This window comes from Propithecus coquereli, unplaced genomic scaffold (genome assembly GCF_000956105.1).
Source record: "Propithecus coquereli isolate 6110/MARCELLA unplaced genomic scaffold, Pcoq_1.0 Scaffold26, whole genome shotgun sequence".
NCBI lineage: Eukaryota > Metazoa > Chordata > Mammalia > Primates > Indriidae > Propithecus > Propithecus coquereli.
The window spans coordinates 4897983-4910675 of NW_012148174.1; the positions used below are offsets into that span (position 1 = coordinate 4897983).

Genomic DNA, 12693 nt, shown 5'->3' on the forward strand with positions numbered 1-12693 from the left:
GGCCGAGGTGGGCGGATTGTTTGAGCTCAGGAGTTTGAGACCAGCCTGAGCAAGAGCGAGACCCCGTCTCTACTAAAAATAGAAAGAAATTAATCGGACTACTAAAAATCTATACAGAAAAAAAAATTAGCCGGGCGTGGTGGCGCATGCCTGTAGTCCCAGCTACTCGGGAGGCTGAGGCAGAAGGATCGCTTGAGCCCAGGAGTCTGAGGTTGCTGTGAGCTAGGACGATGCCACAGCACTCTAGCCCGGGCAACACAGTGAGACTCTGTCTCAAAAAAAAAAAAAAAAGAAAACAAAACAAAATTTCTTACATTCTGAAATGTTAAGGAAAATATTTTCCCCATAGAATCATACTGGGGTCATAGTAACCTATGAATGGATGTTTTGCAACCTTTTAGAATCATGATGGAGGTGGGGGTTGTATGCATATTTCAAATGAAGATTCCAAGAACCTACCTGAAACTTGGAGAATCACAGTCTTTGGGAACTGGGTCCTTAGAATCTGCATTTTAACAGGCTTTTTTCAGTAATGATTTTTACGCATGCTAAAATATAATCACCACTACTGTAAAGTAATCTCATTATTCTTTTTCTTTCTCTGCTTTGCTCTGCTAAAAAATTTATACATTCTTACATAATTACAAAGTATAGTGAAATATAAAACCTATTGGTGTCATCAGCATTCCTGCTTGGACTTATATTCCATTCAGTACAAACCAGAATTGAACAATTGAAGGTTACTTCATCACAGATGTGGTATAGTGAAGAGAGTCAGAAGACAAAAGTATGAAGCTAGCCTTCCATCCTCAGCATTTCTTATACTGAAGAACAATATAGAATAGTAGTTAAGAGCATGAGCTTTGGAGCCAAACTGCAGGATCTATTACTTAGAAGCCCTAAAACCTTAGGCAAGCTACTTAAACTCTCTGGCTCAGTTGTTCCATTTGTAAAATGAGTATCATAGTGACAATACCTACATCATAAGGTTGTATAGAGGAAAGAATTCATACATATAGAGCACTTTAAAAGTACCTGGTACAGAGAAAGTATTCAGTAAATATTCAGTATTATTATTATCATCATCATCACCATCATCAACATTGTTTTACCACTACCATAGTAATAGCAGTAGTATCAACAATAGTAGAAGATACTGCTACTATACTGTGTGCTACATAGTACACTACTATATGCCACTATACTATGTAGTCGTAGTAGCAGCTGTAGTAGTAGATGAATAACCTTAGGAAAGTAACTGACTTTTTGCAGTCTCATTTTCTTCATCCATGCAGTGGGGGAATGCTCTACATATATCACAGGTTTGCCACTAGGATCACAACAGCTATGTATGTGTGAACTCATATGTGAAAGCACTTTAAGATGGTGTGATCTACATCTTTTCCCAGATTTTGTTAAACCTTCAATGAATGATTACGTACTTAAAATTGGCTTAGAAGTAACCAATGCCTATTTAACTATGTGTACTAGATAAGTGAAAATAACTGGGATTATCTGTAGGAAGTTGATGGGCTAACAAATGTATGCTACTTCTTTAGAGTCATTGAATGTTGGTTCTAGAAAGAACCTTAGAGGCCACTAAGTCTAAAATTTTACTAATGCAGAAAAAGGTTCAGAGAAGACAGTGTTTCACCCTAACTTCATAGTTAGAGGTCACACTAGGCTAGAACCCTGGTCCTCATTCCTAATCTAGTATACTTTCTGTTTGATGAATTTCCCAAGAACTGATTTGCATTGAATTAAATTAAGATTAATGATCACTTACACTGTGGGATAACAGAATAAGTGAAGTCCCTTAATCAAAATATGATTAAGTTGACAATATAAGGAAGCACAAAATGGTTTAAGGGACTAAACAATAGCAGAAACAGAGATTAGAAAGTATGGATTAGAGACTGAGTGCAGAACTAGTAAGCCTTTGTGTTCAAATTTGGAACATTTTTAGTATTAGGATACAAGCACATTCTAATGTCCTTTCCCATACTGTTGATCCATATTGGAGTCCTTTCCAGGTAAAAGGCAGCAGGACAGACCAGATAAGTGGTTGGTTTATGATCCCATCCCATGAGTATAGGCAATATTTTAAGTCTTATCCTGGAATAGGCTTATGAATGGATTTGAACAGCGTAATTTCTAATATGTTCACAAAACAGATAAAACCTAAACTGAACCAGCTGTCCTTATTTTTTCCAAAGCTTGGTCTACATTTTTCTTAAAGATGAAAAAATCTATTGGGTTTAAAGGCATTTCCACTGTAATTGAATCCTCTTAAGACTCTGTTTTGCTTCTTTAAAGGTTGCTCTCAAAGTAAAAGAAAATAGAAATAGTGTTACCTGCTCTAAGAAAAACTCCATATTTTAAGTTAAAAATGATTCTGGGAATTTTTAAGCGAAGGTCTTTTTTTAAGGTCTTGTGATTTAATGTCTTGTTTTTAACTTGGTGTCTACTTCTAATTCAGAGAAAGAACTTTGAATTTTCCTGGTGACAATGAGACATATTTATTTAAACTTGATTCCTATGCATGAATATTACAAATCTTCAATGTTTTCCAACCTGCTTATGACTGAGATGGAATACCAGTTACTAATTAGAAGATAAATGAATTAGAAGGAATTAGAAGATAAATGAAACAGAATCTAAAGATCTAAGTAATCATTTGACATTTTCTTTTCTTTTTCTCTTTTTCAACCTGGGACCCTTGAGGGCATCATTTTCTTTTTAAAAGGAACTTTTCCCCGCTATTTTACATGGTAGTCAAGATGTATTCCATACAGAATGCATCACAGGGTTACTTCTTTCCAGGGGGATCAAAGGGAGTGCCTTGTGATGTACGTCACTAAATGCATGAACAACTAAATCATCAGAAATTCTCTTCTTCTATCCTTTATTTACATGTGCTGCAATGCTTTCGTTAATAGTCTAAATGTTAAAATATTGATATGACATTGGTTCTTACAAAACAGAATAGCCAAGCACTTGTTATAAAAACTATCTCGAAATTTAGCCTCAAAAAGAAGACTTTAGATGTTTATTTGGGAGCGAAAGGAATTCAAGCATAAAGAGATCCCCATCTCCCTGATCGTATAAATTTGCAGATACCAAAACAGAGAGATTAGTACTATTTGGTTCTCCCCTGCCTCCTTTGCCTCAGTTAAATCATTAAGTCAGCAAGGTAGGAAAGTGAGAGTGGCATAGTAGTGAATTAACAAATAATTTGCTTGAAGAGTTTTTTTGGGGGTAACAACATTATTGAGATATAATTCACATATCATATAATTCACCCATTTAAAGTGTATAATTCACCATCACCACAATCTGCCTTAAGCTTTTAAAAGTATAATAATCAAGAACAACATTATCGAGATACAATTCACATATCATACAATACACCGATGTAAAGTGTACAATTCGCCATCACCACAATCTGCCTTGAGCTTTTAAAAGTATAATAATCAAGAACTTTTTCGCTGTGCAAAACTCCTGCACAGCTTCTTTTTCAGGCGTGTATTCACCATGTCAGCTCATCCAGGTTTCATCTCTCCTTCTCTCCATCCTTGGTTTGCGGATATTTTAGCAGGGACACTACTAGGGTTGAAAATTTCTCCGTTAAATGTCGTTCTCATTTCTAACTGAAACCCATAAGGAATTTGGGGTCAGCAAGCCTGAGCTCCAAATATTATTGGATCCAAGAGAATCATTAAATGAAGTAGGAAACACTGAGTCAGCTGCAGCTAAAAGCTGAAAGGATGGAGAGATGGTATGAAAGCCAGGATCTTCAAACCTCCTCTTTCAAACTCTTGATTGCCATACTTTGAAAGCTACTTATGCTGGCAGTCAAAATGATGAAAAACTGCATGCTGTCTTTTCTTTATTAAAATAACTCTTCTCATAAAGGTACCGCGGTGTTTCCATCATGTAAGCAATCCTATTTCCTTGTAGAGAGAGCTTCGTTTAGGAGCCTGAATCTCCAAGCAGAGTCCGTTAGAGGATTTAATATGGGACGAGCAGTCAGCACTGGCAGTCTGGCCGGCAGCACCCTGAACAAACTTGCCGTTCGACCTTTGTCAGTTCAAGCTGAGATTCTGAAGAGGCTCTCCTGCTCTGAGCTGTCGCTTTACCAGCCATTGCAAAACAATTCAAAAGAGAAGAGTGACAAAGCTTCATGGGAGGAAAAGCCCAGAGGGATGAGTAAATCATACCATGATCTCAGTCAGGCCTCTCTCTATCCTCATCGGAAAAATGTCATTGTTAACATGGAATCCCCACCACAAACCATTGCGGAGCTCGTGGGAAAACCTTTTCACCAGATGGGAAGATCTGATACAGAATCTTTGGCAGGATTCACAAAACTTAATAAGTAAGAATATGAGTGACTTACCCAAACTACATGTTTGTAAATTACACATTTCATACATTTGTTTTAACATTTTATTATTTTCACCATATTTTTTTTACATTGACACTTCCCTCCTACCTTCCTTTTCCCTTTTTAGTTCAAAGTCTGTTGCAAGTTTAAATAGAAGTCCTGAAAGGAGGAAACATGAATCAGACTCCTCATCCATTGAAGACCCTGGTCAAGCATGTGTTCTAGGTCAGCATAAACAAGCTTACCTTTTTTGTCCTGTACCTCATGTTCAGAGGGAGGTAAATGAGATCAGGTTAATTATCCAGAAATTATTTTGGATTCTATGTCCTAACTTCCAAAACTGTGAATATAAACTTTTAGGTTACTTAAAATACACCAGATCAACAGTTGACTTAACAGGTGATTAACAAGGAATGGCACAGACTATTCCTCAGTTTCCTCTTGGTCATGGTAGCCAGGGCAGCCGTACTGAGGGAACGCAGTCTTACGCTATTGCATTGGATCACCTTCCTTTGACTTTTCCTTACAAGCCTGTGTGAGTGGCCTCTGGTAGTGCTATATTTTTTGAAGAAAGGTTTATTTAGGATGCTTTCACCTTAGCCTGAACAGAATTATCTCTAAAAACTTAGATACTTTTATGAAGTATACTATAGGTTAGTAGGTATAAATTCTTATTTGATTTACATTTCTTCAAATCCTCCCAGCAAGCTGGAGCCTATTAATTATTTAAAATGCTACCTTGTAAGATAAATAGTTCAGGTTTCCTGTTGCCTTGTGCATCTTAAAAGGGAAATGCACTGGAGTCACTCTTTCAGACGAGTAATATTTAAGCACAGAAATCTGAACTACTACCCAAAATGTGACACAGCATGGGAAACAGAAGGGAAGCAAGAATAGCCCCTTCTGGTGTTTTACCAAATACTTCTACTTAACTCTCCCCTTAAGCCCAAAATTTGCTAATTTAACCCTAATAACAGAAATTTAAAAACTATTTTTTTATCCTACAATTGGATTGGGGGTATGTGGAATAACTGAAGTCATAAGAGAACTCTACATTATAGTAGATAAATATTTATGGAAAGTAATGTTTATTAATATAGGCTTTTACAACTTTCAGAGATTATACTATCATCAATTTAAGTTGAATCAGTTAAAAAAAAATTAAACAGATAAAAGGCAAGGTTTCATCCTATAGGTAACCCTATATGTTGAAAATAGTCTAAGAGACTGATTCGTTTTTTTTTTTTTTTTTTTTGAGATAGTCTCACTGTCACCCTGGGTAGAGTACAGTGGCGTCATCATAGCTCGCTGCAACCTCCAACTCCTGGGCTCAAGCAGTTCTCCTGCCTCAGCCTTCTGAGTAGCTGGGACTAACAGGCGCATACCACCATGCCCCACTGATTTTTTCTTTTTCTGGTAGAGACAGGGTCCCACTGTTTCTCAGCCTAGTCTCAAACTCCTGACCTCAAGTGATCCTCCCACCTCAGCCTCCCAGAGTGTTAGGATTATAGTTGTGAGCCCCTGCACCCAGCCTCATATTTTAGGAAATAACTTGTCAAAATATGTTCACATAAAATGGGATCTCATAGATACTAAGCTAGTTTCATCAGGAAGGTTTTGGTCTATGTGAAAATTCATCACATATCAGAAGAAGAGTAGTAAATATTTTATAGAAAACCATAAATTCACTCTTAAAAGGAAAATTTTCTGCATTTTTTTAATTTATTCATTCTTATTGAATATTGAATTTTCTTTTAACATTTGGACAAATGCAAAACTCATTTCAGTTTCATCATTTCATATTTGATATATCAAAATATATGTGTTTAAATTTATGCTGCAAAACAAGTTAATATGCTTAACTATGATTTTAAAATTATAAACATGCCCGTTTTGGGAAGACATATTTTTCTCAGTGTAAATAAAAGATGATGTTGCTGCCTTAATTTTTATTGATTTTTGTGAACTTATCAGAATAAATTACTTCTGTATCTAGTATCTGACCATCTTATAAAATGTCTAATAATTTAATTTATACCACAGGAATGACTATACATAGTTCTGGAAATGCTTCATCCCAAGTATCCTTAAAAGAAAATGGTAGGTTTACCAAATATTTTTCCCCTCATTTCCATCATCTTTTCTCTTTTCTTCTACCTTATGAGCTAGTCTTGGACCTAACAATGAAGAGTCTTTAATTCTGTCCTTAAGGCCAGGAATCTAGGCCTTACACTGAAGTCAAAGGAGAGTTGTATTTTCTAACATTGTGGTGATGTGATGGGACCTGTGATTTAGGATAATGTTAATGAACTAAGGAAATGACAAATTAGAGCTAAGGGCACTAATCAGAAAGTTAAGATAATAGTTCAGGTGAGAGACAATTTTGATTAAAAAGAGTTTTAACTAAGGTAGTTATTTTAAAGCAATGCTTGAACTGAATCTTGAAATAAAAGGAGAATTTAATCAGACAGAACAGTGGAGGTAAGCATTCCAGATCAAGGACATGGCAAGATCAGAGACTTGGAGACATGAGAGAAGGTAACAGATTTAGGGAACTATAAGAATTTTAATATGGAGGCACATGGGGGCCAGGGTGAGGCTTAAGAACTAAGTAGGGACCAGTTTTGAATCTTATCCTAAATATTACGGGGAGAATTTGAAGACTTTAAGTGTTGAGATTGGTAGTTTAGAAGGAATCTAAGAAACAAAGTTGTAAAAAGAAGACCAGAAATGTACAGTGACTTGAAAATCAGTGGCTTCAAAATTTTTAGAATTTAGAATGCACAGTACTTTCATATGCATTATCTTTCTTATTTGACCTTTCTAACAACTTTGATGGGTAGAAAAAAATGTTTTATTACTACCTATATGCTATTTTCCTCCAAAAATGTTTCAGTCTTACGCTCAGATTCTTAAAGTTGAAAAAAATCAAAAGCCTGTTGAGAAAGAAGCAAGTATGTTAATCAAAATTATTAATGTAGCTAAACTTGATACAGGTTTAGTTCCAATTGTCTTAATACCTACGACCAAAAGGAAGGTATGAGAGTAAATTGGAACCATATGGAATTGCTGTTTTTGTAGGTCAAAACTGTCAAACACCCAAGTTCTATTTTGTATAATTCTCATTCTCTACTGGAAATACACATCCAAATTCTTCAAGAAAGGAAAATTTTCCTTAGCATTAAAATTATTTCCAAAAATAAAAATATATACAGTGTCTTAAATACTTATAGCAAATGAAGGAGGGTTTTTTCCATCTCATTTTGTTTTTAAATGTATCAATCCTCAAAAAATCTAAGGGCCTATCATTAAAGAAAAATTTATTGAATTTATACTTGGGCCTAAGTTACTAAGACCCTGGTATATAGGTTTTGATGATCAAACTGCTTACATGGACTGAATTTAGAACACCTATGTACCTAAAATGAACATGTCCATGTGGTAATAATTATTGACTAGCTGTTATTGAGTGCTTACTATATACCAATCACTGTTCTAAGCACTTTATGTTAATTTCTCATTTACTCCCCACAACAACCCTATGAGATGGGCACTAATGTTATTTCCCTTACACAAATGAGAAACCGAAGCATAAGAGAGGTTGAGTTGTGCAGAAGGTCATAAAGCTAGCAAGTTGTGGAGCCACGATTTGAACAAAGGCAATCTGTTTCCAGAGCCCACTCTGTGATCCACTTGTTAGACCTCCTCCTAGTATGGTAATGCCTAATTATTTCTAGGTATTATTTTTCCCTGCTAAACTTTTGAAAGAAGCTGGATAATAATCTGTTTAGGGATGAGAATTTGAAATGTGTTTTAACTTAGGTTCTGATGAGAGAGAATATGAATTCATATTGGATATCCAATGTACAGAGTAGTTTCTCTACTTAACCCTTTAGAAGCCTGATCCCCCCCCACCTGCTTCCTATAGGAGGGCCAGTCCACCTTCCAGTGGAGGTGTGCCCCAGTCAGCTTCCAGAGAAGGCCATGTTTTCCTCAACACTCTTTTTGAATCTGGCCAAGTAGCCTAAATTAGCGCCCTCTTGAAAATCAGGTTTTCACGTAATAGAGCATGACAAACATGTTTTTCCAAATAAAATAACTAAGGATCAAAAAGTTAAATTACTTGCCCATGAGTCAGATATGGGACTTCTTACTCTAATTTCAATGTTCTTCCTGCTGGTTCAGATTACTAAGTGCAAATTATAAATGAACATCAGTTAATGTTAAATTATTCATCACTTAGAACAAGGATGAATGTATTAAATTCACTCTTACCTTTTATGGCTTCCAGAGATTCTTAAAGAATGTAAAACTTGAAAGAGAAGGTAAAAGAAAAAAGTCGTGTGTCTTCTAATCTCACACTTTGAAACAGATGTGGAAAGGATTCTAATCCCTTAATTGTGATTTCAGGAAAAAAGTTGCTCAACTTCTCAAAAAGCCCACTTATATTCCTTTATAAGAGTAAAAAACTACCTGGTTGATCCTTCTAGTAGCATATGCCTGTCTTAAAGATTAAGCCATGCATGTCTCAAGTGCATATGGCTGGTAAAAAAGAAAAAAAAATTATATTATTTAAAATGTTTTTAAAAGAGTAAAAAAAATGTAAAGCTTATCCAAGAATTATAAAACTTTATTTTTAATGTTTTTTGTTTTTCTGTGATTATTACACAGTAATTGAAAAGTTTTAGCTCAGTTTGTTGTCATGTTGCTTCCTATAATGTCCAGACTACAACCTACATATGATCCCTGACTTGATGATGGTTCAACTTAATGGTGGTACAAAAGTGATAGGCATTCGGTAGAAACTATATTTTGAGTACCCATACAACCATTGTTTCACTTTCAGTGCAGTATTCAATAAATTACATGAGCTATTCTATACTTTATTATAAAATAGGCTTTGTATTAGATGATTTTGCCCAACTGAAAGCTAATGTAAGTGTTCTGAGCACATTCAAGGTAGGCTAGGCCAAGCTATGATGTTTGGTAAGTTAGGTGTATTAAATGCATTTTTGACTTACGATATTTTCAACTTACAGTGGGTTTATTAGGACGTTTAAAACCTAGCAAGGTTAAGTACCTTTCTATTCTTAGTTGGGATGAGGAACAGAGCAACTCAGGAGCCATCATTCCCCCCAGGCTGTTTTCTCCTCCTTCTTCATTCATTTTATGCTATATTTACTACCTAAGATTTTGCTTTTCCAAGAACTACATGCCTTTGGACTTACTAAGTACCGTAGAATGATGAATTTAATCAGTGTCTAGGTATCCTGATTCCTGGGCAGCAGGTGGTTAAATCTGAAACTTAGAGGAGAAAATGGAAATTCAAAGCAATGTCATCATTTAATCACTTTACAAAGCACTTTGATTTTATCTGTTCTCTTATACCACCTCACCAATATGGTCACTTAAACACTATACTGATTTCGATTCCCCATGTGACCAACCCCCTTATTTGTTTTATTTTATGATTTTTGTTCTGTGTTAATTTGTATTTGTTCTAGCTAATTACCTATTGTAGGATAAAGATAATCCCATTAAGCTAGGCATTAATTAATGGGTGGGCTTTTGCTTAGGACTACCTAATACGTAGGCTCTGCACACCATTATCGAGTGATTTTTTGTAATCTCATTGATAAATTAATTAGAAATGCCAAATTATTGTTACTCTTATTAATTATAACTAAGTTTTAGTCAAAGAAACAACAGAATAGGAGCATATACACTACAGGGAACTAGCAAACTTGCTCTAAAGTGTTGCTTAAGACACAAGGTTAATTCACTCCTGAGAGGAAATTATTGTTGTTACTGTTCTCTGAAAATAAATGATTTCATTTCTAGAATATGAAGTATCATATTTACATCATTTAAGCATCGATATATGTTGTGTAACAAAATTACTATTTGTTTTATAACATACTGATACAATTTTAAGTCCATGGGTAGTTGTATGTTTGATATACAGAAATGAGGTCTGATTCATAATGGTTTGGTTGTTATAAAAATGCATATGAAGGATTAAGGAAATTCTATATACTTCAGTGAAGCCATATCTCTAATTTTTAGAAATCTTCAATACGCTTGAGAACTGCATAGAGTTGAATTTGAAGATTCAGTTTACAAAAATATCTTTCTGAATATGTTGAACTCACTCCCCACGACTACCACCACCTTCACACACAGACCAGTTCAAACTATCAAGTTGTAATTGACATAAGTGTGTGCGTGTGTGTGTGCGCGCGCGCGCGCAAATGCTTGAATTGCTAAGTAGATGAATTAACTTGATTAACATGGCAATTAAGAGTCATATTTATTGGTTTAATTAAGATATTTGGGAATGATTAGCCTACTTTAAAAAAAACCTAGTGGAAATAAGAAAAAGTAAATTCTAGTTCTGATGCTGACATTCATTCGATTTATTTAACTAGCATTTATCAACTACTGACTTTAGGCATTTTGCTGGGCAGTGATACTAGCTGTAATGTTGAGCAAGTCTGTTGAGGAACAACAAATTGTTATTCCTCATCTGCAAAACAATTATTAAAAATCTCTTTATTTACCTCGAGATTATTCCACAAATGTGAAATAAATGAAAATTCTTTAAGAGTAGATGTGCTGGACAGGACATTATTAGTGGGACTTTTAAAAATAGGTCCAGTTTCTTATTGTTGTTTTACTCAAGAACTTACTAAGAATATTTTCTAATGATAAATAAAAATGTCAACTATTTATTAGAGGGAAATTCTTAATATATTGAGCATTGTCAAATTCAGAGTCAATTGTGAAGGAACAGAAAGAGATGGAGTCAGAAAACCTAAGTTAAACGTTTAGCTCTTTTTTGACTAAGCCTGCTCAAATCATTTAACCTCTTGAGATTTAATCATATGTAACGGAAATATATTGATTTCAAAGGAAATAGTTTGCGAGGAATCAGTGTGATAATATAGTCGTTTTTAAAACTATAAATCACTGTAACAATGTAACCATACCAATAACCTTAAAATAAAAATTTTAAGTGACTGAGCAATCTATTAACAAGATTTAACGTTTGAATTGTAACAAGCTGACAATCTTAGTGCCTGAACATGTTATGTTTATTTATTTTAAAATTATAAATTCTCAATAGATATACTACACAAAAGATGGAGCATAGTATCTTCACCAGAAAGGGAGATCACGTTGGTGAACCTGAAAAAAGATGCAAAGTATGGCTTAGGTAAGTCACTGTGAGATCCTGGAAGGTCTGTGAGGATTCACAGAAAAGTCTATAGCTTAGCATTGGCATTGAGACACCAGCCCAGTTCCAATCAAGATACTAGCTGCCCACCCACAACCCCTCACCCCACCCACCTAATCACTAAATGCCAAAGATGTGTTTAACGTGTGTTATCAATCATATTTGATATCAACAGTCTCCACATTTCTGTGTTTCAAGCAAGCTAATCATTAGTCATTGAAAGCATGAGTATCATAAAAATCTTTTTTAAATGTGCTATTTTACAGGATTTCAAATTATTGGTGGGGAGAAGATGGGAAGACTGGATCTAGGGGTATTTATCAGTTCAATCACCCCTGGAGGACCAGCTGACTTGGATGGATGCTTAAAGCCAGGTACTTTACATTTTGGTGGTTTTCTAAGCACTTAGTAACAAGCATGAATTTGCAAAGATGGCAAAAGTAGAACTTAAGTCAAATAAAAATACTCAGGAAGGGATGACATTGGTAAGATTTAGAATGAATTTCTCTGTGTTGTTGAAAATACTGGATTGTCTATTTATACAGGAGACCGTTTGATATCTGTGAATAGTGTGAGTCTGGAGGGAGTCGGCCACCATGCTGCCATTGAAATACTGCAAAATGCACCTGAAGATGTGACGCTTGTTATCTCTCAGCCAAAAGAAAAGATATCCAAAGGTAATGTTATGAATGTCTCTTAGTCGCGTGTTCTGTTTGACTTTTCACGAGCACTCCAATACGTTGGCCCAATAAATTAGATTTACGCTTCTTGTTTCCCTTCTGGCAATTGGACATGTGTAGTTCTAATTGTTTTAATTTTATACATCAGTGTAACCTCTTCATTCATCACTCCTAAGATTTTGTCTCATTCCTCTTTAGTAATATATGCACAAAAATTGATTCATTTTACAAAATTAATGTCACTTAAGTTCTGATTATTTGGTGTGTTCCATCTTTTCTTAGGTCAAATCAGAAATAGAATTCTTTATCATTGTATAATTAATATTATATAATAGTTATCTGGCCGGGCGCGGTGGCTCATGCCTGTAATCCTAGCACTCTGGGAGGCC

General features: G+C 35.1%; 1 protein-coding gene across 4 annotated transcripts in view; it reads left to right on the forward strand.

Moving 5' to 3' along the window:
- Positions 1–12693, forward strand: part of PTPN13 (protein tyrosine phosphatase, non-receptor type 13 (APO-1/CD95 (Fas)-associated phosphatase)) — a 162103-nt gene that overhangs the window by 103362 nt on the left and 46048 nt on the right. For 2 of the 4 annotated variants that reach the window (XM_012647232.1, XM_012647233.1), the window contains exons 18-23: positions 3961–4378; positions 4515–4612; positions 6431–6487; positions 11514–11603; positions 11891–11998; positions 12170–12301. In XM_012647232.1, coding sequence (XP_012502686.1) covers positions 3961–4378; positions 4515–4612; positions 6431–6487; positions 11514–11603; positions 11891–11998; positions 12170–12301 — 903 coding nt within the window. The remainder of the gene's footprint in view (positions 1–3960; positions 4379–4514; positions 4613–6430; positions 6488–11513; positions 11604–11890; positions 11999–12169; positions 12302–12693) is intronic. The other 2 variants (XM_012647234.1, XM_012647235.1) reach the window with 2 other exon arrangements.